This window comes from Cinclus cinclus, chromosome 2, assembly GCF_963662255.1.
Source record: "Cinclus cinclus chromosome 2, bCinCin1.1, whole genome shotgun sequence".
Classification (NCBI taxonomy): domain Eukaryota; kingdom Metazoa; phylum Chordata; class Aves; order Passeriformes; family Cinclidae; genus Cinclus; species Cinclus cinclus.
Genome location: NC_085047.1, coordinates 29,473,967 through 29,501,076, shown reverse-complemented (window position 1 = coordinate 29,501,076; position 27,110 = coordinate 29,473,967). Strand labels below are relative to the sequence as shown.

The 27,110-nt window shown below is 38.4% G+C and overlaps 1 protein-coding gene across 3 annotated transcripts in view; it reads left to right on the top strand.

Moving 5' to 3' along the window:
- The window catches only part of MAN1A2 (mannosidase alpha class 1A member 2), a 134,446-nt gene that overhangs the window by 76,674 nt on the left and 30,662 nt on the right, over window positions 1–27,110 (top strand). For all 3 annotated transcript variants that reach the window (XM_062515529.1, XM_062515528.1, XM_062515530.1), the window contains exons 6-8: window positions 9,874–9,968; window positions 11,365–11,488; window positions 11,899–11,992. In XM_062515529.1, the coding sequence (XP_062371513.1) occupies window positions 9,874–9,968; window positions 11,365–11,488; window positions 11,899–11,992 (313 nt within the window). The remainder of the gene's footprint in view (window positions 1–9,873; window positions 9,969–11,364; window positions 11,489–11,898; window positions 11,993–27,110) is intronic.

Below are 27,110 nucleotides of genomic sequence, written 5' to 3'. Positions count from 1 at the left end.
ACAGTTCAAATCAGTCTTTCTCCGTGCCAGCTACTAGTGGGGAGCATTTAAACCAGAAGCCTGACATTGTCCATGCTCTCGTATCTGGTGCTCTCTGCTACTGCAGTAACTCCCCCAGAAAGAAGAGATTATGCTTAGGCATGAGTGGTTGTGGTTGGTGTATTGTGTAAATTCATGATTGTTGTTTTTAGTCCAGGGACCACTTTTTACAAAAGTAACAAAACTGGCAGGTAATACTGCTTGTGCAGGTAAGCTTAGATTGAAGAAGACAGAGATATGAAAGGCAGGAAAGATGAAGCACAAAAATTGCCTACTACTCTAATATTAATAGCAGAATAGAAAATTAACTCACGACTACCATGGTTTTTGGCTCAGTTAGATGGGATGTGAAGCAGTGTGCATCGTCTGGAATTATCAGATTTAGGAGGCATTTATATGCCAGATTTTCATCACATATATTCTGAATTTTAAGTCATCTTTATGTTGACTGACTGGTGTAAAGTGCCTTGGATTTGAAGGCCCTTTAAAAATTGAGAACATGTAACACTTCTACTCAGAAATGCATGAAACCTGTGCCAAGGAAGCTAATACAGCTATTGAAGTAAATGGAAATTATGCCGTTTAATTGAAGTATTATTAGCTAGTGCCAGGTAGTTCAAATATGATTAGCTGGTTGTCCAGTGCATGCCAAATTTTTATGTTCAGATCTTCTAAAGCAAAAATGTTGAATATTTCTAATAAGCTAATATATGCACAGACTTTCTCATATGGGTTTTTCAGAAATATCAGTAGTGTGAAACCAATGAATATTTCATTACGTTCTGAGATGCCTCAGTCAACAGTAACTGGATTCCTCGTGTCTCTTGTCCAGGAAACAAGCTTTGGAAAACTTTTGAAGAAGATAAAGATAGTATCACTTAAGAATTCTGTTTGCAGATCTTTCCCTGCTGATGGTAGAGAATCACCAGAGTATTTATCTTTTATCTAAGAAGCAGCATTTGAATATATTTAATTGCTAATTTGTAAAATGTAAGTAGGGGAAGTTGTAGTCAACCAGACAATATCAATCTTATCTGCAGTTAACTGATGGAGTTGAAGTATTTTTGTGTGTTTGTTTTTCAGCTCATTTGTAGATTGTAGCTGAACAACATGAACAAATAGGCATTTTAATGCTTTTCAGCACAACTCTTGGGAACTATCATTAGGATAGTTCTCCTAGATCATTATAATGGGATAGTTTCTTTCCATCTCTTTTGATAGTCTTTGTACCTGTATTTGTTATTTCAAAAAAAAATCATGACCTGTATTTTCATCTCAAAGCAGTATAGAGCCTCTAGGAAAGAAGCAACTTGGATGTATGAATGGACCTGTCCAGTCCTGTGGGCTTTACTGAGCTTTTGGTTTCAGAAGTAGAGTACAGAGCACAGTTGCAGTTTTTACCTTGGAAGTCATGATACTTGTGATACACCGCATTAGAAAATTTTTACAAGGTGAATCTCTGGATCCTTAAGCAGAGAAACTTAAGTAGAGCCGAACTTGTGTAGCCATGAAGTTTAGTTTAGGCGTTACGTCACCTAATTTCATGCGCCACCTGAAGTTGGACAGCCTTCCTTGCCTTTCCTACTGTTCTTTAGAATTGCCAGCGAAAGTGTATCCTTCAGGGAGGAATCCAGTGTGACTTTCTTAAGTAAAAGTGTTTGTACAAGTCGTTTGTGATTTTCCTGGTTAAAGAAAATGTCAGCCTAGTCTACATGTTTTGAAAACTAAAGGAGTTTCTTTTTTCCACAAAGAAGGAACATTCCATAAAGCATTTATTGCCTTGTAAAATGAGAAAATCATCAAGTTATGTAATATTTGTGGCTGAAGTACTATCTGCTTTATCCTGTTGCTCTTGAGAGACCAGAATTCTCATAGCACAGGAGTGGTTACATTTGCTGCAGCAGATGTAACCAGACCTGGACTTCCATGGGGGTGAATTTGGCAGTGTTTTAAAATTAGACTTAAGCAGAGTTTCTTTCCCTCTGCCTGTGTAAGCTACCTGACATGTAACAGCTGAATGTCTTGCAGAGGTCTAGTAGCTTTGCAGCCAAAGGTTTAAGTGAGTGTCGTTGGGCACCAAAGCTAATGCACAAGATGAGCATGATGGCATTGTCCCTAGATCACTCCTACATTCAAAAAGGGCAAGCAGGAGCATCCAGGGAGCTACAGCCTGGCCAGACTTACCTCTATCCCTGAAAAGATGGTGGAGCAACTAATTTAGAAAACTACTCCCCATGAACAACAAGGCATTCCTGATGACATACGATAAACTGACTATTTCACAAGATCCTCATAAAGAAGCTGGTAAAGTGTGGGCTGGATGAGCAGATAGTGAGGTGATTGAAAACTGTCTGAGCAGACAAGTTCAGAGGGTGATAATCAGCCGTGCAAAATACAGTTTGAGGACAGTAACTAGTGGTGTACACCAGGTCCAATCCTGTTCAATGTTTTCACAAATGATCTGGGTGATGAGGCAGGTGTCGCTCTCGGCAAATTTGCTGATGACAGCAAACCAAGAAGAGCAACTGCTAAGCAGAGGAACCTCAGTAGGATGGAGAAATGAGCTTGACAGGAATGCCATTCAGTTCAGTGAGGGCAAGGCCAAAGTCCCACACTGGGGAGGAACAAACCTGTGCACCATTACATGCGAGGACCACCCAGCTCTGCAGAAAAGTGGTGGACACCAGGTTGACCATGTACAGCAATGTGCCCTTGCAGTAAAGAAGGTGAATGATATCCTAGTGTGCATCAGGAAATTTGCTGGCAGGTCAAGGGAGATGGTTCTTACCTTTTGCTGTATCTAGTTCTAGGCTCCATAGCACAAGAGACAGGAACATACTGGAGAGAGTCCAGCAAAGGACTGACAAAGACAGTTAAGATACTGGATTTTCTCTCATTTGAGGGAATGCTTAAAAAACTGGGTCTCTGGAGGAAAAAAAAAGGCTCAGGAGAGACCCCATCATTGTGTGCAAATATCTGGAGGGAGTAAGTAAAGAAAGTAGAGCAAACTGTCATCATAGCCATTTTAACTTGTCACCATAGTCCAGATTCAAGTTGATTCTTGGTTTTTTAACTCTGATCTTTGACTGCTGGGATGGGTTTAGATTTTTCATTTCCATATCAATTTTTTTCTGTCACAAAGCAATATAAATTCATAGAGCATTCCCTTTGCAGAGTAAGTCTTCTCTTGTTTAAAGGGTTTTTAGTCTTTTGGAAATGCTAAGTGTTGTTCATCAAGTACTTCGATAATCATTGCAGCTCGCCAAGGACAGCAATAGTACCTCAGCTATGGCATTGTCTTTATAGTATTTACAAATTTTCCCTCCTTGAACATCTGCTGCAGCTCAAGAAATCTGCAGTGCTGATGAGGTGCTGTTGAATTTATGTATTTCTACATCATTTCACCTCTATAGGTAGTATAGTTTGCAACTGCCTTGCAAAACTTCACATGAACATGATTTACATTCTCCGGGACCAATTCTAGATGTGTCATACCTCTTCAATCATCACTAACAAACATCTATGAAATATACCTCAAGTGTTCTCCCACTCTAATTTCATATTAGGATAGCTGAAATGTTACCAGAATCTTATTACATCTCCCTCATCTCACAAGATGACTTTGTAATTACATCCATGAAAATTACTAGAAGCAGATGGGTAAAGAGGGAGCTGTTTATCCATTTCTTGGTAGCAAGATGGCCCCCACTTGCAAGGGAGAATGCCCTCATAATAGTGTAAAACCCAGAAGCCCCCAAACTTTACAGGGGCAAAGTGAGTTGGAAGTTAAGAGCCATTCATCGAGGACCTTAGAGCTATTCATCTAGCATGCAGATATCTTTTTCCTATGCATATGACTTACGTATAAACAGTCCTCAAACCTTCAATCCTTATTAAGCTACTCCTGGTTTTCTTAATTTGTTTTTTTTTTGGTGATAATGCTCCTTGATTTTCACCATGAGCCTTTATCTCTGCTCATGCAGAGAGTCCTCTCTAAGAAGCTGACCTTTAAATGAGTTTTTAGCCACCAAAAGGCAGTGAGGAGCTGACTGCTGCAGATTGAAGTCTGGATGTAGAAAGATAACTATTCTTGATTGGAATACCACATAGTTTCCTCAAGGATCTGAGTCTGGTATTGCTGTCAAGGGCTCTGGTTTTTCAACCTACATTTAATTATTAGATAGGTCTCCCCCATCATCTTCATCCTGAGTGTTCAAAGGAAATACGTTCAGGATTTGATACCAATAGTAGTACTGATGGTGAACCAAGTGCTAAATTTCTGTGAACTTGTGCAGTATGTCTGTTTTGTCTGATGTTTTTTTCAACAATCCAGGGCTATCAAGCCTACAGATGCAGCCACTTTGCATGGCCATAGGTTCTCACTAGTTAATAACCATGAGGTTAGAAAGAAGTCTGGCATTTATTACTTTTCAATAAGAATGATTCAAAGGCTGTTCTGTGCACATAAATGAAAGAGATTCCTTATTTGTAGAAAACATCTATCATCACTCTCAGAGTTAGGAACAGAGGCTGTTTGGTGCTGTTTGCCCTCCATAGTGCTGGAAGGGAACACCTAACAGCAGCATTAGCATAATACAGTCTTCTGAGAGCAGCGGCCATGCATCTAAGCAGTCACTGGATACGTCAATGAAGCTTTTGAAGAATCATTGACATCTTTAAGGCCTTTTCTGCTGAATGTTTTAAAGGCCTTGCTTGGATTAATAGGCTCAGGAGCAAGCTTTCATACTGTGGGGTGGGTGGCAGGTTTGATATGTTAAGCATCAATTTAATGGGTGAAAATTATTCAGGCCCTCACAGCTGGTCTGCTGTACATACCAGTTTGTAAATACTGATTGCTGTTTTCATCTTAATGAGGGATCCACTTATCCGATTTGGGGTTTAGATTTTGCTTTTTCTGCCAATTTTCACTCTCTTTCCTTCTAGCTGTAAACAGCTTGATTTGTTTTTGAAAGGGGGAAAATCCTTCCATTGCTTTACAGTATTTGCAGAAAGAAGCATTAGCCTAGTAAAGGCCATGTAAATTGATGGCTTTAATGTGTTATATTTTGCTATGTAAAATGGAAACACCTTTCCAAGTCTACAGTGGCTTCTAAAACTTTTCTGAAGAATGCCCATGTTTTGAGAGTGGACAGAACAGATACCATGGGATTAATACCCATTTACCTAGAACAGTGTTTTTGCATCTTCAAAGCAGGATGTCTTGTTACTGCTGTTAATGGTGCATTTAAGAAGATTTTGACCAGTCCCATACTTACAGCTTTGTACTAGCAAAGGAACTTGGGGATAGATGGTTTCCATTACTTGTGAAAGGTGCTGTGTGTGTCAACAAAGTAGATACCGTACCTGAGAGGCAAAACATTTTCCTCTTACATGTACAGAATGTGCACAAGCCTTTTCATACTTTGGACTGGTGGTGGGTTGACCCTGGCTGGATGCAAGGTGCCCACCAAAACTGCTCTGCCACTCCCTTTCTCAGCTGGACAGGGGAGAGAAAGAAAAAATGCAATGAAGAACTCATGGGTCAAGGTAAGGCTAGGGAGAGATCACCTGCCAAGTACTGTCATGGGCAAAACAGACTATACTAGGGGTAATTAATTGATAATGAGAAATAAAAATTAAATCTTAAAACACCTTCCCCCCATCCCTCCCTACTTCACAGGCTCAATTTCACTGACGATCTTCTCTACCTCCTCGCCCAAAGTAGCACAGGGGGTTAGGGAATGGGGTTCCATCACGTATTATCTCTGCTCCTCCTTCTTCTTCAGGGGGAGGACTCCCCACACTCTCCCCTTCTTCAACATGGGGTCCCTTTCTCAGGAGAGAGCCCTCTATTAATTTCTACAACATGAGTTCTTCCCACAAGCCACAGTTTTTCACAAACTGCTCCAGTGGGTGTCCCCCATGGGGTTGTCAGTCCCACCAGCAAACCTGTTCCAGCATGGGCTCCTCTCGCCACAGGGCCACAGGTCTGCCAGGACTCTGCTCCAGTGTGGGCTTCCCATGGGGTCACAGCTCCTTTGGGGATCCATCTGCTCTGATTTTGGGCTCCTCCATGGGCTGCAGGTCTGGGTCTCTGCTCCCCCATGGACCTCCATGGGCTGCAGGGAAATCTCTTCTCTGATGCTTGGAGCACCTCCTTTCCCTCCTGCACTGACCTTGGTGTCTGTAGGGTTGATTCTATGACATATTCTCACTCCTCTGGCAGTTGCAGAGCAGCAGTTGCTGTTCTGTGGTTGGTTGTTTTACCGTTCTTAACTATGTTATCCCAGAGGCTCTACCACAGTCACTGAGGGGCTCAGTGTTGACCATGGTTGGTCTGTCTTAGAGACAGCTGGCATTGGCTCAGGCAGACAAGGGGAAGCTTCTGGCAGCTTCTCACAGAAGCCATCCTTGTGGCCCACTGCGACCAAAACCTTGCCATTCAAACAAAATGCAGCATCATGACTGGAAGAGTGGTAAGACAGCTGAGTAATTCTCTGTTATTCTTCTGTTCCTTGGCAAAGTTAAATCATCTAAGTCTTTGTATGTGTTGTACAGAGCATTTTTAAAAGCTGTAATGATGATTTGGCAGCAATCACAGTCATGCTGCATTAGTAGTTATTCTTATCACCAAGTTTTTCCTAATAACTAACTTACTTTTTTCTTGGTCCATTTTGGTGTTATTTTCTGTTCTCTAAGTCCATGGAAAAATATTATTTCCTTTTACTTGTGTTAGCCTTTTTAGAGTGAAGTCATTATCTTGTCCTCTCTTTAACATCTTTTCTCTAGACTAAATAACCCCGTTTCTTCTACTGTTTCCTAATGAGCTCTATTTTTAAGGCAGTCATTCATATTTTTGTTCTGTTCTGTTCTTGCCTATGTATTTTTGAAATGCATAGCCTGTTAACAGGGATCTGCCAGGGCTGAAGCAGAATCTATGAGTTAACCATTTAAAAAAAATTAAAGTAAAAATATTGCATGATAAGTAACCACGTTGTCTGATACCAGCACATTATTTATAAGCTAGAGCCTGAGGCTTTTGCTCTTGTTCTTATAGTAAGTTTGAAACTTGATGAAGAAGGCACTTTAATGAGCTCAGCAGAACTCTCTGGACACATCTGCAGTTTGCCATAAACAGCACCTCACTCACCACTGCTTGCTACATTTCCCTCCCTCTCTGCAAAAATGCTCTTGTGGTCACTTGGCTCTGATAGAATCCTATGCAACTGTCTCCCGCTTCTTACTCCAGCCTGCATAGGTAAACACTGTGCCAAGCACTCATTGGTTTTTTATGCAGAAGTAGCAGTGAAATCAGACTGAAATAGCAGTAATAAAAAGTAAAGGCATGTCTTCAACCAGTTTTTTGTTCCTGTACTTTCAGTTTTGGATGAGAGGCATATAGAGAAGGGAGTGTTGTTGGAATTAGCAGTTCCTGCTGGTGCTCAGATGCTGAAATGGCTCAGTGATTGCCTTGCTTTAACTGTCTTTTCCAGAAATCATGCACATTTTGATCAGCTCAACCTTTACTTCATAGACTAGCTAAAAACTCCTTTCTCAGATACCATACATTTCAAACTGGTTAAAAGCTGGTTAGCAATGTAATTAGTTAGCCATTAAGAATGTTCTTGACCAAGGATATTTCTTAGTATGTTCTCCCATTGAATATTCTCACCCTACTGTTTCAGTATCTTTTATTAATAAACAATATGATAGTGCATAGCACTCTAAGAGGGTGCAAGATATGAAAGCTGAAGATAAACAAACTCATGTTACAAATGTCTTTCTAAACTATTTGCCATTTGACTGGAAGTCATCATTCTGTTCTTGATTAGCTGTTGAAGCTTGTCTGCACTGTAGGAGTCCCTCTAGATGACTCCCAGTAGATAGTTCTGTCTGGTCTTAACACATCTACTACTTCAAATTCTGAAAGTTCAACATGAATTTTTGACGCTTATTTATACATGCAAATGAGGTAGTTCTTATGCAACTGGGCCCAAGACTGAGGTTTTACTTCTCTTAAGGGTTTCTTTTTTCCCAATTACCATAGATTGTCTCTGTATTATACCTCTTATACTATGCCTTCCTATTCTGAATTGGTCCCTTGTTCAAGGTCAGAGTGTTATATGAATTTTACTGCTAAATTTCTGCATGTTTTTTCAAACACTGTCTCTTGTCAGTTTCTTTGCTAAAAATCATTCAAGCGTTATTGCCTCTGTTGCTTCACAGTTCTATCAAAACATATTCTCAAGTATATCCTTTTTCAGTTTAGACATATCCCATCTTACAATTCATGTGGAGAACCTCTTTAAAAGTTCTTTATCCCGGCTCATTGCTTTCAGATTCACCTCCATCTCTCCATACTCCACTGCATCAAATACAATTAGATGTCATCTTTAATATTTTTTCTGGTTCATTTCATGTCTCACTAGTTGTCTCCTCAAACATTAAGATATTGATTTTTTCCCACCTTCATATGAAAATCAAGGATATTCTTGATTGCTTAGTTTTCAGCTTGCTTCTCTAGTGAGCATCTCCTCAGTTTCTTCCACGGACTTTACAAATCAACCCCTGCCGTCCTTCTTTAAGATTTTATTCATTTTGATTGCGGAGTATTGGTCAGGTAGTTGACAACAGAATTGTAGAATGTCTCAAGTTAGAAGGACTTTTAAGGATTGTGGAATTCAACCCCTTACTTCTCTCAGATCTAGCTAAAACTAAACCATGTGGCTGAGAGCATCATCCACATGTTCCTTGAGCTCTGACAGGTTTGGTGCTGTTTTGTTCTTGGTGAAGAACATTTTCCCTGTCTGAAATTGCCCTTATGCATCTTCATTTAGATTTGTTCATTTATGTCCGGTTGCTGGTCACCAAAGAGATGATGTTGCTGTACTACATCTGTGTTGCATAAGTTATTCTGGGATGTGGAAGCTCTTTTTGTAACTGGTTTGCATGGTGCATCAAACTGGTAAATAATGTTATCTCCAGATTAAGGAGGTACTTGTTTAGAAATGTAGTGAATACTGAGTGCATTAATTAAAATGTATGCTAGTAACTAACTGGTAAAAGCAGATTCATAGCATGGGGATATACCCAATATGCCTTTGGAAAATATGCTTCAGGTAGGCTTAGAAGGACCTTTGTCCCAGTTGCTTGTCTGTCTAATAAACGTTGGGCTCTGAGTAAGGCTATTACAGATTTATGTTCTAAAAGTAAGTAGAAATAGCACTAGAAATGACTGAGATTTTGTCCTGTCAGTGATTTCTGTGAGGGATCATACTAGTGATGGAAGATTAGCCCTCTAATCATTTTTTCATATGTAGTATCAATGAAGGAAAAACTAGAGGAAGCTGTATACCTGGTTTTGCATAGACAGTGTTTATAAAAGAATAGGAACTCTGTCTGCACTAATCTCATTAAAAAGAAATTGGATGTTTGTAAAAGTTAAAGTACTTGGGTAGGAGAGTTGTGTCTTGGTTTTTAACTGAAAGATGGAAGGTATGATTTAAAGATTGTTTTTAAAAGCACTTTAAATTCCTATTAGTGGTGGAGGGAGGTGGGAGGAGACCTGATATTCTCCTGTAATAGGAATCTAAGAACTGTTGCTGGAGAGCTTGGAAGGAAAGAAATCAAAATGACAAGTTTGCTTTTCATGTTCAAATCTAACTGAAAGTTATAAAGTGAACAAATGACAAAAAATTGTAAGTTAATGTATTTTTTACAATGTAAAGCTTTTTAAATAAAAAGAGATAGGTGGGGCAAGGAAATTTCAGTCTTTGCAGTTCTTGGAGATAAATCAGACTTTGTAACTATTTGCAATTGATCCTACTATCTTAGGTTTTCAAGATCAAAGCAGTGCAACTGGCAGGAAAACTTCTTCCAGCCTTCAACACGCCTACAGGTATACCATGGGCAATGGTGAATCTGAAAAGGTAATGAGTTTTCTTTTATGAAGTGTGTTCCTCCCCCTCCCTCCAACTTAAAATTAATAATGGCATACATCAGTTTTTCTTAGTAGTGGAACTGTATAAAATGCAGACAAATTGTCATTCCTGGCATGTTAGAATAATTTTGATAGAGTTCAGCACATTCTAACTCATTAACTGCAATAAATTTTGATCCTGGGTTTTTTAAATGATTCTGCAGTAAGCATTAAATTTGCCAGTGGACCACTATGAGTGTATTATTTCTAGAGCTTAATAATTATTTCTTTAGCCATTGCAAAATCTATTAAAAAGCAAAATTATTTGCAGGACATGGTTGAACTTACTGGGTTTTCTGTACTGTGTGAGCTGTATGTTACCTTTAGAAGATTCCTAGCGTTTGAGAAGATGATGGGACTCTGAAGTCATTATTTCATTTTACATTTTGGCTTGAGTATAAAGTCTGACATGCTGAAGTCAACTGTGGTCTGTGCAGTTGGAGCGGCTCCTTTAGATGATTGTTCAGATCAGACTGAACTTAGATGGTTTGCATTGCATCATGGAAGACAGCTGCCTTGTCTAATATTTGTTGTATTGCTTGCTCAGTGCTAGGATTTCCCTCAGATTTTGAGAGAGCATTTTTGATGCAAAGCATTCTTTACGTTTTCACTATGTCCTTAAATAGTAGCTGAATTGGGATGTATGTCTAAATTGTGCATACACTTACTCATAACTGAAATCTTTTTTGAGAGGAAGTAGAAGTAATCTTCTGAAATAGTTAACTACAGAAATTAAAATACCCAATCCTGAAAGGTGATGAAAACTCCCAGATTAGATTAAATCAGAGGTAATTTAGGATTTAGCAAGATGGTATCACTTAGAATGCAAAAGGTAGGAAGCATGTGACACTTTCTGCTGATTCTTTAGGTGAGCCTGAGGAACTAATGTATTGTGTCAATGGTAAACATTCCATATTCCTATGTAGACACAAGATTGGAAGCACATCCCATACAAGTAAAGGGAACACAGCAGATCAGCAGGACAAGGCAGCAAACACCACCACCTTCAGACCTTGTCTTATCTTGATTCTTGTTCTTAGGAACATGCAGTAAATAAAGAACAACTCTGATTGAGCCCAGTGTTAAGTCACAATATTTGTATGGTATCATGGTATTTCATTATTTAAGCATAGGACTTTTTTTTTATGAGGTTAGGGTATCTTTATTCCAAAAAGACCCAGCCAGTGAACCAACTCATCAATCAAATCACAACTCCTGTAATCTTAAATGTGGGTTAAAATGTTGTTGTTACTTGTTTAATTGGCTGTGGTAGTTGTGCTGTGTGCAGTAATTCTGAATTTTCTGTTGTTTTCTCCCTTTCTTCATGCATATTTATTGAAATTCAGTGGTGTTGGTCGAAACTGGGGCTGGGCTTCTGCTGGCAGCAGCATCCTTGCTGAGTTTGGTACTCTGCACATGGAATTTGTCCACCTCAGCTATTTGACAGGGGACCCTGTATATTACAACAAGGTGAGTCTCAAAAATCATTATTTTTATCATAATTCTTATCATAAATTGCATTAAAGGGGAAGTACTTTCTATATTGCATTCTGTTTCCATTCTTGATAGCAGGTAAATATTTTCGTGTTTGTATTTCTATTACCAAATAGATGTCTTTTTCAAGTAGAAATATATGACAACACAGGTTTTCTTATCTGCTTCAGAATACATATAAAAATCATGATTTTTAAGCATGTTTATGTGAGCAGTCCTTCAAAACAAAAAACATATAAATCTGAGGAAAGCCCTCAAGAAAGCTTGTGGTTCAGATTAATAAAATTTGTACTAAAAATGAAAAAAAAGCAAAAGATTAGATTTAACTCTGTGCAGAGGGCAGACGAACGTTGTTAGCGGTGAACCTGATTCTTTATTTAATTTAGGTCATGCACATTCGGAAGTTACTTCAAAAAATGGATCGTCCTAATGGACTTTATCCAAATTATTTGAATCCAAGAACAGGCCGGTGGGGTCAGCGTAAGTATTCTTATTTTATTAATTCCTAATTAGAAGTCTACTTCTTACTCTTTTGCTGAGTATATATTCTGTAGGGCACATTGCTTGAAAACATAAAATAGAGAAGGATTGCTTGAACTTGAGGTCTCCTGAAATGAATCTTTGCCTGTCACTGCCTGAAGTCACAGAGCTCACTTTTTAGGGTACTTTCTGAAAACAGCTTCCTACTTAATCTGATGCCTATCCTTATGTTTATCAGTCAATAAAGTCTTCAGTAATAAAGAATAAGGCTGGAAGTATTTCCTCATTTTGATTCTGTTCTGGTTTTGTTCTGCAAACCATCTGGTAAGTGGATTATTGTAAGGTGAGGTGCTTTAATGCATGTTTGTGGTGGTTAAATTGTATTAGGTGCTGACATCTACAAACGTAATTCATCTGCTTAGTGGCATGTGAAATGGCATGATGAACCTCCTTGTAGATGTAAAAAAAAAAAGCTTTGGAATGAAAAGAAAAAGCAGGTATTGTTGCTGACAATGTAAGAAGAGAGCTAAAGCATCAAGAGAGAGACACAATCGTGATTCCGTTCTTGAAGTGGTTCTTTCAAAAAAGGTTGAGTGGTTTTGTGCTTTGATGGTGGTGGTGATAAAAGAGAATTTTTTTCTTCAAGCGTTCTATTTCTATTTCATTTATAAATGCAGGTCTATTTAGGAAAACCAACCAAGATGATCTATTTCTGTCCTGTTTGACATCATTGATAGGTTTTGGGGATTTCAGTGGTTGGCTGTAAATATCCAGCAGAACATGTTCTGGCTTGCAAACTGAGAATCCGCATCTGACTTTGAATCTGGTATGTGAGGGAGATGAATACAGCTGTCATTGCAGTCATTGTGAAATACATGTCTGATCCCATCTTTAAAGCCAAAATTCTCTCCAAAGCATCTTATGTCTTTGAGTGGATTGTGACACCATCTGAGATGGGCAAACGTATTGATGGGATAAATTCTCCTGATAATTTTAAGTTTAACAGCACATTCAGAAATAAGAAAATAGGCAAATACAAATACTCAGGTGTTATTTATTCAAAAGACAATTTTTTATTGTTGCTTTGAAACAATTTTTGTATTGATTTTTTTTTTTTAATTCCTAACCATCTGTTTGTGCTGGCTTTATCAAAAGTAGTCTAATGTGACGTATCACCAGGATTCTTTAGAGGCTGTTTCATAGAATCATGGAATGGCTTGGATTGGAAGAGGCAGTGAGATCATCTAGTTCCAATCCCCCTGCTGTGGGCAGGGACACCTTCCACTGGATCAGGTTGCTCAAAGCCTCTAACCTGGCCTTGAACACTTCCAGGGATTTGGCTTATTCAACTTTTCTTCCCTGTTCCAGTGCCTCACTCACCCCCATAGTAAAGAATTTTTTTTCTAATATCTAATTTAAACTTGCTCTCTTTCAGTTTGAATCCATCTCCCCTTGTCCTGTCACTACATGTCCTTGTAAAAAGTCCCTCTCCAGCTTTCTTGTAATAACAATGCACAGAATTAATATCTCTTGGGTCTAAAATTCTCCTCATCACTAAAAATGATCATAGAGTGAAAAGTTTAACTTTGCAGAAGTTTGGTGGGGCTCAAACATACTATTAAATGGATTTTGAAAGATGATACATTTAGGATTCAAATTTAGGATTACAAACTGAGACTTAAGTTTTGAGGATAAAAGGAAATCTAAATTTATAGAGCCTTTAATTTTTCTATGCTGATCATGAGTCATAAATTTATTTCCTGTAATTTGGTGGTTGGGGTTTGGGTTTTCTTTTTTTCAACAAATAAGGTTCCAAATGCATATTCAGATGTTCTGGTAATATTTCTACGATTTTCCCAGGGCAACAGTGTCATGGTTTAGGATGGTAGTCTCCAATTTAGTAGTCCTCTAAAACCACACCTGCTTCTCACTTGCCCTCTGCCTGCCTCCTGTTGGAAGCACAAAAGGCAGAGATCACTGGTTGAGATAAGAGCAATTTACTGGAAACATCAGTGAGATAAGAAAATGAACAGTAACTTCAACAATATTTATAAGAAAAGGTATAAGATAAAGAAACAATTTACACAGAAGACTTGTTCTTTCCAACCACTTTCTTCTTCCTGACCAGAAAGGATGCCCTTCTCCTGAGAGGAGTAATTTTCCCTGCCTCTGGCAATGACCTGAGATGGTATTGAATAACATTAGGGTCTGGCCATGCCCCCTCTCAGCTAGTGTAAAAAATTAATGCTGTCTCAGCCGAAACAAGGACAAACAGCAATTGTAAACCTAATACTGATTTTGTAGGATAACAAAATTCCATAATTCTCTATTTCCTTTCAGAAACCTGGATGGAGTGATGAGAAAATGTCTCTGTTGTATCCTTGGTAGATCACTCTTCAGTACATCTACTTGCAAAAATTTAAGAAGTTACAGTAAAGGAGTGCGTGGTCTGAAACACTGGATGGATGAGATAGAGTACCTGAGGCTTAGGCAGGAATTTCTTTCTCCCTTGCAGAGGTTCTGTGCTGCTACACATAAGTGAGTCGAGTAAGGATGATGCCTTCCCACACAACATCCCAATTCACTAGAGGACTTGTGTCTAAGTTCCCTACACTGTTACTGGCTTGAGTCTCATGGTTGGTATTAGGGGCAGGCAAGGCTTTTATGTTCCCCTCAGAAGGTAATTTCAAAGAGCATTGTATTTGGATTGTTATATACCTTTGTAGTGGAAGGACTGAGACAATGGAAAGAGTATCAAAGCATAACTTTTTCCAGCTTCTGAGAAAGCTGCCTTTTTCATCTTTGCTGCGACCTTTAGTTTGATGCATCTTATCTCGTACAAAGTACTTTCTGCAGATAGTTTCTGAGAATTATTTCGGAACACTTTATTTGCCTAGATACAAGTAACTCTTCACTCTGACCTTTCTAGTGTTGCTTTAATTTCTTTTTTTTTTCTTTCTTCCTTTCAACAATTTTTTCTCTGCTTGGATTTTTTTTTTTGTTCAATTCTAGTTAGCTTTCTTGTTAATCGGTACAGTATTGCAACTAAGTCATGAGGAGCATGAAATAGATAAAATAAATTGGCATAAATATATACTTAAATACACTGCTGGAGAACTATGGGATATAGCTGCAATATAGCATCTTTTGAGCAGTGGGTTTATTTTCTGTTTCTGTACCCTTCGTTCTAGTGGTGAGTTCCTGCATTTGAAGTAATAAAAACATCAGTGGTGAGGTGAACTTAGCAGTCAGACCAATTAATACTATTACTGCGAGTTAATTCTTAGTATTAGACAAAATATATAGTGGAAGAATTAATTTAGGTCAGGTTTTCTCAGCAGTTATATTTTGTCTTTGCTTTTTAATTTATTTTTTTCAGAAAAAATATGCAAAAGTTGAATAGAAGAAAAATTCTACCTTTTTAGAAGTATTGCTGTTCTGTTTAATTTTCTTCCAACAAGTTGATAGGTAAAATTGAATATTTAAAGGAAAATCCTATTGCAAGATTGTGGAAGAATGGGGAAGCAGTATTTTTTGTGGCTTTGATGTGGCCCTATAGGGCTGTAAACTGGATCCATGTCTACTTGCAAAAAGAACCTTGTGGAAAATTCTTGATACCTTCTACCTTGATACTTCATAGAGCATCTTGATACCTTCTCAGAGCTGTCTGCACACCCTAATTTTGTGGCTTTTAACCAAAGTTACATTGGCCCTCCCTGTCCTTTTCACATATCCGGGGTTCTTGAATGGTGATGAGCTAGCTTTTGTAAAGGTCTTTCAGGCCTTTTGGGGATCAGCAGTTATGGGGTTTTTCTGTGCCTCGGAATATTTCTGTCTTAGCCTCCATAGATCTTAGGCCACGTTGCTGTGTCTTGTTCTGCTTTGCCTCATTTAAATGTCTGCTCAAAATATGGTCTGTGCTCTTTTTGGGTTAGAAGAGGAATGGTGTATGTGATGTGCTGCAGTCTTGTTGACATCCTTCTGATGTGAGGGTGCAGGGTCCAGTGAGTCATTTCTGGTGGGATTTGATTTATCAGAGTGCAGGCCTTTTGATCTCAGTATAAATAGCATGTTCTGCAGTTTCACTGCTGGGAGTGATGTGCTGGAGACACGGCCCTGAGATGTGCAGACCATCTTTTTCACTTGTTCATCTGCTGGAGCTTACAAAGACATGCACTTGCATTCAAAACAGTCGATGTTTCCTGAAAAGTTATAATCAGTGAAGTAACTTACCAACCAATTAGTAATAATGATTTCATCAAGAGGGATGTGACCATTGCTTCCAGGTTCTTAACGAGCTGTAGAGATGAGTCAAATCGTTATGTCAGTGTGACATTAATCTATAAGAAAACAGGCAAATGTCTTTGAAGTGATTATGATTTAATTAATATAAATTTTCATTTACATTTAATGCACTTGACATAGCCCTTGAAGAAGAGTTCTGGTGACAGATGACTTTCTTTTTCTGCCTGTCTCAATGAAGCAGCAGCAGCCAGGGTCTGATGCCACAGCAGGCAGGACTGAGCAGGGACTACTACTTCATCCCATTATTTCTTTGCACTTGAATGCTGTAAACCCCAATCCTAAAAACGGCTGGGTGAATGGCTTACTGGTCATTGCTAAATCCTCATCCTTTCCAATGCAGATGTTTTGTAATACAACTGGATACTTAATGCTGTGTAGCAGCAAAGGGGTTCATTATACCCAGGAGGAGAAAAATTATGACTAAATATTTGGGTTTAAGCTTTTAATGTGCAGGTATTATTACAGCTTGGGTGTCATGACAGACAGCTTTTGAACGGGTTCAGCTCAGGATTTGTCACTGGGGCTCACTGAGGCACTTGCTAGAAAGCAGAGCTATAATGCCCACAGGAATGTTGACAGATTCCATTTTTATTTATGGGCTAAGGTGATGGTCCAGTAGAAACAAGTTATTTACAATACTTCTGCTTTGGGATGTCAGTTTCTATAAGACTGAAAGGTAAATAGCTGGCAGGAAGGATTTTCTAACCTCTCACATTAACCTTCAGTTGACTTTGTCAGCTTTTTGTTTACACATAGTGAGTAGTTGGATTGATGTGAGCATCAGAACTTTTAATTTAGATTATTTTCAGAAGCAGTAACAGTGCTTTCAAGAGAAGCCTCCTAAGCAGATGTAACAAAAAGTTGATTAAAGAGGGTGTTCAAAATTATGGAAATTGATTTGTACTGAAGAAAAGTCATTTATTAAAAAATTAAAATATATTGAAAAATTTAATTTGCATTTGCAAACATGTTAGATGGGAATACCAACTAGAAGAAAATAGCAAAAGAAATGCCAAATCTGCATGTTATTGTAAAGTCAGGGCATGCACGTCACATTTGCACAATTCTGCAAATTGGGCATTCTTCCTTTTTGCTTTCTAACACTGAAAATAAGCTGCTTAATTTCTTCTGGTCCCAACATCTCTTGCAAGTAATAATGTTATGGAAGGGGAACTGTAATTACTCTTGGCTTCAATTCTAATTTCCTGCATCTGGGCTACCTATGGAGTTACCCAGATCGGTTACTAAGAGAGTTGTCAGTTTAACTAAAGTTGGGGCTTAGGCCAAATATGACTTCCATACACAAGAAAATAAGCAGAAATTTCATTCTGTGTTAATCTTATATTCTTGTTATACCTTAGTGATATGTAGGCACATTAACAAGTTGCTGTGAAGTAAGCTTGCATGTGAACTTAGAGTGCATGAGCTGAGCATTGCTATTAGGAATATAGCAGCAAACACTGAATTTGTCACCACTGAATGCTGATGTGAGGAACATTCTGGCTGCAGTCTATTCTCTGCTGCTTTATTCATGTCTCCTTACGGAAAACAACCCCCTGACTCAGACTTGCAAGTAGTCCCAATTAAAAGCCCAGTGGGGGACACTCTGTCACCATCTTTATAGGGACTCACTGACAGTGTGATACTGATCATATGTGGTTAAGAGTATTAAATGCACTATATTTAAATGGTGTCTTCCATGTCAAAGTGATAGCTATCCTTTAAAGACAATAAGAAGATTCATGCAGGTATTTAGCCTGTTACACTACCTTAGCCCCTTCTGGTGATGTTCTCACTTTCTTGCAGCTTCCTGCACCTGTTACTACAGAGTAGGTAGAGGCACAATCCAGGTGGCTGAATGAGAGAAGCATATAACCTCAATTTCCCAGTTGGTTGTGCTGTAAACTGGCCTTTAAATAAACTTAAGCAAATATCTTTATGGATGTGCATATTGCATTTTCTTCAGGTGGTCTTTAATTTTCAACAATAACTGCTTAAATTAAACCAAGCACTTTTGATTTTAAAATGCTATTTGGAGAAGGCATCTGTGGATTTAATTTATTTGTATTAGATTTACACTTCTTTTAAAATGGTGCAATTTTCAAACATTAGGAAAAAAAAAATCTAAATTACTGTCATTAAATTAGTGGAAATACTGAACAAATATTCCAGGTTTTTTTATGCGTGCCTGTACAGCTGGTCTGAGGCTATTGCCCTTGGGCTGAGCTAGTTAATTAACCGAACTGCTTAATTTAAACTCTTGCAGGTAACAGACAAACTATGAGCAGTGCATCCTATCTATTTTCATTTGTGATATGATATTGTATCAAATGCATAGCACTCTCTGTCTATATTTATTTTTCAGAATTTAAAGGAACAGTGAAAATAAATTTTCATTTGTTTATATGTATATTATATTTGTTTATATGTATATATTCATTTTGTTATATATGTATATAACATGGTTAAAGATAGCAAGAGAATCACTGCATTCAGTAGACTTCAAGACCTGGGGATTCCTCCTGCCCAGCTCTTGAAGTCCTGCCAGGTCCAAGTGTCTCCATCCTCATCTGATGAATGTAACTGCTGAAGTTCCCATTTGCAGTCAGGACATATTCCAGAGGTGCACATGTGCATTCAGAGGACACTGATGCAGCTGCCCACACAGAGAGCCACCCACAGCCCTGCCTGTGCAGCACCCCTCTGTCGTCCTCCACAATTCACCTGCAACCTATCCACAGGTAGCCAGGTTTTGATCCTCCTCCTTATGTTCATTGTCAAATAGATGTATGAGCTTGCGCCCTTCACAAGTGTCCTCGTGCTCATGGACTCTTCAAATATGAGCAGAGGCTCTCAGTCCAGTACCTGTGCAGCCACGAGTACAGAGCTTGGTTCTTTACTCCTGCTATCCAGCTGGGAGTTTGGTAGTGAACTACACATGCACTCAGGATTAAATTCACTGGGACAAGCAAACACACACAGGTGTTTTCAGTTGCTGGCATGTAAACCTAGGGCTGTATGACCCACCATCAGCCTCTGAGCTCTACCAGCCAGTTCTCCCAGCCCCTATGATCTCCAGACCTTTTTTGATCAAGAAGGAGCTGATGAAGGTCACACTCTGCATATCCCCTTGTTAGAATGCTAACAGTGAGAAAAATCAGCATGTCAGCTGAATGGTATTGCCATGACAGTGTGAGCTCTATCTGATCCATTGGGAGAGTGGCTCTCTTGAATGCAAGCTTTCAAGGGTGCTGCAGACATAGAAATCCAGAACATGATTTATTTATCAGTTACTGGGCCTTTCGTTTTTAAGATTAAGCAAGAAACCCTTTCATTTTTTACACCTGCCTCTGGGAGATGAAGAGCCTTGCAGATGGATGGCAAGGTGCAGTGAATAATCCTGAAGAATGAAGTAGTCATTCAAAAGATTAAAGAAATACTGCAGATACATATTTCAGATAAAAATATAATTACAGCATAAATTAACAGGTTAATAGTGTAGTTAGAGATGGTGAAATGATGCTAATATTGGAAAAGTCTTTGCCAGCTGAAGCTGCTCATAATCTCCTTTAATTATGAAGGTATTATACATTCTCTCTCCTACCCTTATTTATTTACTCTAACCCTTCCTTAGCACAAGGAATATCTTAAATTATGTCTATAATAAAGAAACTAGCAATGCCATGAGTCAGGAAAAATAAAAGTGAAATGTAATCTTAAGTTCTGGCAAAATATCTGTAACCTAAAAGGAAGCAAAGAGAATTGGGTCAAGTAAGTCTCCATATTCCAAAGTATTTTCCAAAACTCATCAGATAACTACTTTCTATTTCGACTTGTGAATAATACTTTCTAATACTTTGACTCACAGATGATTATTTTTCCCCTTCAGTATGAGGAAAAGATTTTCTCTCTTAAATAGAAATGGTGCAGAATTAAAATAATTGCATATTGTAAAAGTACTTGCAGAGTAGTTTGCAACCTGACTGCATTTTTGCACATTTATTTGATTTAGCAAATAAATTTCTTTTCTAAATTTGTGTTTAGAACATCATTTATAGAACTGGAGATATGTAATCGATGTGATAGGTAGCTTGGACATTGGTGTAAGCATTTATTTATGTATGTTTTCCTATTTGAAATCTGCTTTCAGTTTATTACACTATGAACAAAAAAAAATTGCAGCATTATTTCTAGACTTCCAGCAGTAGACATGCTGTTGCATATGAGGAGGTGGGGGTGGTTCTTTGCAGTTTAATTTTTTTTGCTATCTTAATTTTACTCTCCAATTTATTTTGTGTTGTTCTGTCCTTAGGAACATGCATGTGTTTTGAATAGAAAATAATCTGTGTAATCTCTGCTGGGGAATTCCCCTTGCCCTTCTGCTTTACAACCTTGTACAAATTTAATTGTCTGTGTTCCAAGAAAAAGCTACATTCAAATTTGTTTATTCATTAGAAGCCAAGAGCAAGATAAACTGTTAAAACTTTAATTTCATGAAATACAACAGAACTGTGCATTACAGGGAATATGCTTTTATAAGACTACAAGGTTAAGACATTTTGCTGGTCTGCTGAGCAAGATGCTGAAAAAGATGCTGAACAAATAAAAGCTTTGTTTAATGTGTTAAAGATTCTAGTGTTATTGGAAGGTTAAACATGTATATGAATTATGTATTTGAAAAGGAGTGTCTATAAATAATTCCTAAATAAAGGATTTGGATGTGATATAACTTCGGGTTACAAGAATGCTTGCATACATCACTAGGCAAAGAGATGAATATTTCATTTTGCTGAACCACCAAGCTATACTTTTAGAGCATGATCTTAGTGGGGAGTGCATCAATAGCTAGAATTTGTGATTTGTCCCACAGCAGCTTTTCCATTTATCTTTCTCACTGTGAATTCAGTAAATTCATCTGTATTAACAAAGTCTGACATGTTTAGGGTACCACCTGATATTTTTGAGAGTTTACACTGATGGCTTTGAAGACATCAGTTTAAAATGGCTGGGGAGTAAAAAGTCATTCTTTTACAGATGCTCTGTGAGTTTTTAGAGTTTGATTCCCTGTGGAATCTCATAATTTGTTTCATAATTTTATGCCTAAAGCTGCATTTTTGAACCATTCTTGAATTACCAGTTTCTTATGAAAGGGAAGCCTATCAAAGTCCAGTGACAAATTTGTTACAGCCTTACTAAACTTCCTTGGATCTATTTTATTCCTTCTCTGTAACATGTTGGAAGCTGTGCACTTAAGTATTTCTGTCAATGCGTTCTAGATGGATGACACATCTGTTGTCACATCTGATATCTGTTTCTTTTTATTCTGTCTTCAGTATGTGAGACTTCATATTCTGAGTTCTGTATGGAGGTGTATCTGCTGGCAGTCACGTGAGAAACATTTCCAGTTTGGTGACATGGAGCAGAGAGGGTCTGTAGTTCTGCTCAGTGAACATTGAATGTGTCTTACCAATAGCTTCTTTTATTCCTGAAGTTCCTCTGGGACTATCCTTGCTAGCATAAAGCTAAAATACCGTCTCGACTTGAAGATCAGTGTGATCTTGCAGATATGGTTCCATATGACATACGATATACGAAGTAAGAGAGGGGTGGTGATGAATGCAGTCCACATATGGTGTGGTAGCTCAGTCTCAGTCACAGAGCATGGAATCAGCATGCTTAGAATCAGCACAATTTCCCAGCACTTAGAGTAATCAAAACTTCAGGTGACTGTGTGTGCCATTTCGGGCACCTATCATGGGAAGAAAAATAAGAGCTACATAGACTGAAGTTTAGGAGAAAGAAACAGTCAGAGTAGTCTGGATTTATATTGCATGTGGCGTAATCCAAAAGTGCATCAAAAATAGGAAGTGTCTTTCTTTGTTTCTTGGAATCACTTTTGACTGACAGCTTCCATGTGAGAGATATATATACATATGTATGTAAATATGTAATCTGCCATGTCTTGGTACAACTTGAAGGGTGAAGTTTTTGATAGTGGTTTTGCCAGCTGATTTGGTACAGATGAGTGTTGGAGTAGATTTAATGTAATAAAGGTTTTCCTCTCCCATGTTCTTGTTTATCATCTTCAAGAGGAGAATTGAGATCTTCAGGGAAGATTAAGCTGAATAAACTAAAGGGTGTAAAGACCTTAAGAGCTTGTCAATCCTTCTATATATGAACTCTTTTTCAAAAGGGACTCTTTGGGTTTTGGGCACATACCTACAGCAGTATTGTTTGCAGCAGGTGATGTTACCCCTTTTAGCTGCTTTTCACAGCCACCTTGTAAAATAAAAAAGTCATCAGAGACAAACATGCACATAACTTTCCATCAATCCACTGCTAATCCCAGCGGCTTCATTAATGCTGCCTACACAATTGGAATTTACAGAGATTCCAAACTTGGCTGAGAGGCAGGTGTGCTTCATTTGGGTGGCTCTGTGGGTGAGTTTAACAACCTTGAAAAGACAACTTCAGATGATAAAAGGCTACTTCTCAGTAAACACACTGACATAAGGATTTAATGTGTTTCTAATTTTAGCATGTAGACTTGATGTATTTAGCTGATTGGTGTTTAACTCCTGAACATGTCTTCTGAGAGATGACCTAAATCTTTCCAGAATTATAAATAATAGCAGGAATGTTTTGATGTTTCAGGAAAGATTGAATAAATAAAAAAAAAGAAAGAAAGAAAAAAGAAAGCATTTGTTCCAGCTGTGAATTCCTGAGAGTGAAAGTACAGTCTGTTGTAAGATACCAAATTAGGATGTTCCTTTGACATTACAGAATCATAAATTACATTCAGTCTGAATAAGTGTTTTGATTCTAAAAACATTCGTTACCTAAATATGTGTATTAGTTGGCTAGTTATACTTGCTAGTCTGTTTCAAAGTATTTCTATAGTCTTTGGATACACTTGAATTGGGCAAGTTTAACTGTTTTTAATCTTTAGTTTGATACAGTTCTAGGAAGTAATTTTCCTTAATTTTATTATATAAGAAACTGGTAGCACTTATAATTAAGATTGCTTAATACTTTCCATTAAGTGATTGCATTTTCAGTTTCTTGTAGCTGCCAGACTAGTTCTTCCAACTGGAATATTCTGTCTGCCTCAAGCTGTTCTGTTGGGGTTTCTTTAAACAACTTGGACAAAAATGCTCTAGCCATCTCTAAATGAAATTAGAAATGGAATGTGAGTCTACTCAGATTAAAGTTTGTTTTTTCAAAGAGTACAGTTAAAGAACTCAAGAACCATCCGTATTTTTCAACCTTTGTTAAAATATCCACATCTAGTTTCTCCATCGGGAGTATTTAGAGTCCAGCTGCTCCATTCTCCAGAGCTGTGTGTGCTGAGCAGGCACCCCCAGGTTGGGAGGAGCTGAGTGAGGTTGCTGCATTCTGTTGTGGCACCAAGACAATAGAATGGGCAGCAGTGTCTGTTCAGCTACCTCCCAGCTGATAAGTGCTTAACTTATATTCTTCAAATGTGGCTCTGTTATATGAAAACCTGCATTTTTTTCTGAAAAAATTCTGGTGCTGGTAATGTGTTTCTTAGTGATACAAAGTTTATATCTGACTAAATATTGCACCTCCACCTCCTTTTATCAGGGCTGCCTCTGCTGCAGTTAATTTACGAGTGTTTGCACTTCTAAGCCAGCCAGTATGGCTTATGACATCCTTAGGTTGAATTTCTGCTGTGAATTGCAGCAGCTGCAATTTCCAGGGCCTCAGCTTTCTGGATTAAAGGATTAGAAGGGGAGCTTGCACCTATTTAGAGCAGCTGAGGAGCAGTAAGTCCAACTACATGAAGTAAAGATTGAACTGAAATTTAATCAGAGCCAGCCTGAAGACAGACAGAAAAACAATTCTTCAAAAGTTTCCTGCACAGAGAAAGAGGGCTCCTGCAGTGTAAGGCCAGTTGGGGCAGGCCAGAACAACTAATGGTGATGGAGTATGCGGGTTTCTTAATGAAAGTCAGTATTAGCTTAATCACTTTGCTACCCCCTCCTGGTCACTTAACTTTTCCACTCTTGAACTCCTCTGACATATTACAATAGCACTTTGTCAGTTTGTGATCCTTGAGGAAGATCAGCCTCCCTTTTTACTGCTTCCTTTCTTCTGTTGCAAAGTAGTTCTGTACTGCTGCTCTTGGCTGAAATGAATCAGTGGTTTGTTTATCTTGGCATTTCCAGTTTACTGAGTATAGCACAGGTTTTAGTGAGTTTTGCTTTATTTTAAAGTCAAAAGTAACAGTTACAGTTCCGAGATTTGAGTTTACAAGTAGCCAAATTAGTAATTTTTCGCTTGATTGTTCTCTCTCCGTCTCTAGCTTAAAATGTTCAATCAGTGCTGTAGTTACAATTTGTGATTTAAAAATACTGTGGGCATAGCTGATCCTCATCTCCACCTGCTTGTGCTTCTGCACTGTTCCAATGTTATCTCACCGTCTTGCTTTCCAGCAGGGCAGCCTGTGCATGCTAAACATAGCTCTGCCCAGTATTGTATTTCTTCTCTTTTATTCCGTGTGCAGTAAGCGATGCAGAAGCTTTGTGCCGAAGGCGGATGTGCCCTGGGGTCAGGGAGGAGAAGTGGTTCGCTCCCGGTCTGCTCCCGGCTAGCAGGAAGCCTCACCCTCAGGTGTTGGGACTGCAGCATCAGTTCTGGCATGACGTGCTGCCTTTAATACAATGCCTGGCTTCTTTCTTTATTCTTGCTCCCTGCCAAGAAATGACAATTGAACAATGAAGGCGCAAAGCAGAGAGGGTTTAGCAAATCATGAACTGTTTTTAATTTGCCTCATTAAGCTGCTGTTAACTACTTAAAGCCATCTGCTTAAAAATAATTTGCACATCTTAAGTTTGCTCTAGAGAGCAGGTAGACCTTCATTAGAATAGGCTTCATTAATAACATTATCTTTAAGGAGCTGTCAGTTGTTGTGGGAAACACGCTATTGCTCACTGAACCAAACTTTCCCTGTAAACAAAGGAAGTGACACATGTTCGGAACTTGCTGTCTGTGGCCATAGCTGTATGCTTAGGAGCCACTGCTGTTCATGTGGAAGTTGGCTTGCTGTGGAGAAATTTATTTACAGATATTAGGTAGGTCTGCATATGACAAATGAGAATGAGCTGTGTGAATGCATAGTATCCCTGTTACCTACAGCCATCCCCAAAAAGTAATCCTGAAGAGAAAGAACAGCCAGATCTATCTCAGTGCGTCACCTGTCGTTGAAGAGGGGGAGCCTTGTTGCCTATGCCTTGAATAGCTGTTTGTGGAAAAAAAAAGTTTGTCTCCCCAGATTTTTGAAGAAGCAGTTTCACTTGCAGAGAACAGATCACCAGAGCTCTTCAGACCCTCCCTGCCTCTCTGGGGCTGAGATCCAGTGGCATTTCAGTGAGACTTGTGTGCGCCCTGTCTGACCTCCTGCCTGCTGCTGTGATTTAGTGCTGTCCTGCTTCATGTCTGGGGAGACTGTGTCAGCAGTGAGCTCATGGTATCATTGCTGATACCAAGAAGATCATTCGGAGTGAAGCTGTCTTTAGGAATATTAGATAATGATGGCGCGAGATTGTAAAAGAAGGCCCCTCCTCAGTCTGTGGGAATGAGGTAGATCTGTGTTTTGGCATATTAGCTGAGACGTGTGTTACTATATAGATCTTCTATTGATACTTTAAAAACTCATTAAAATATTGCTCTGAGATTGATTGGTTTGTTGCTCATTGAGAGTTTTTTATTTACAGTTGAGCGCTGTTATATGAAGAAGAAAAATGCCAGTATTTAAGAGGATGTAAATCCTTTGTAGTAGCTGAGCCAAAATGTTGCTATGAACTTGGGAGTATCATTGTCTTTCTGTTAATGTTTTATTTGTCTCTTTTTGGCAAGAAGAATCCTTACAAAAGGACTAACTGCACAGGTCACAGGTTTGCACACAATATGTTTCAAATGTGACAAACCAGAAAAAGTACAGGGTTTCTTGTAATTGCTTTTGGTTGCAAAAAGTTGAAGGTATTCTTTCCAACTGCAGCTACTTCAGTTTGAAAAGAATTCCAAAGCAATCCTTGACTGGAATCCTTTTAAGTTTGCCAAGTCATCTGGGCCTACGTTTGAAAAAATGTGGAATGAAGAAATTACCCAAATTTATCTTGATTTGGAGGAATGAATGTTCTAAAAAGACATACATTTAACAGAACATGTGGCTCCAGCCACATTTAATGTGCTATCATACTTCTGTTATTTCTGCTATATTTGTCTTAATCTGGAATGAATTCTGCTTCAGGATTTCACTGTAAAAGAGCTCTTCAAAATAAAAACCTTTCAGTGACAAAGAGCTAATTAAATTATTATTGTAAATCAAATATGAAATAATGAATCAGTTTTAAAATTTTCAAAATGCTGGTGCTTAATGCTTATCTTCTCAGTTGTTTACTGAGGAGTACCCAGTGTCAAGGTGCTATTGTAAGCTCGGTTATTCAAATCACAAGTTATTCCCTTTTAGACTCTGGATTGTCATGAAAGGTTAGGGCCAGTGTGAAAACGTCAGTAAATTTTATGTGAAAAAACATTTCTCTGAGCAAAACATTCAGAGTTGAACTGATTTAAATCTTTGAATCCATCTGAGCTATAGCTCAAATAGCAGGAGAAAGTGATAACCACCATGGACGTTTGGATAAGTTTGGATAGGGAACTTTGTTTTTAGGTGAGAATGATATGTGATGACCCAAATCTACAGTTTTCACCAGTTATATATTTGCCAAGGAATCTTGGAAAATATTTCTTTAGCATTTCCACTGTAGGTGAGAGAAAATTGTCAAAGATC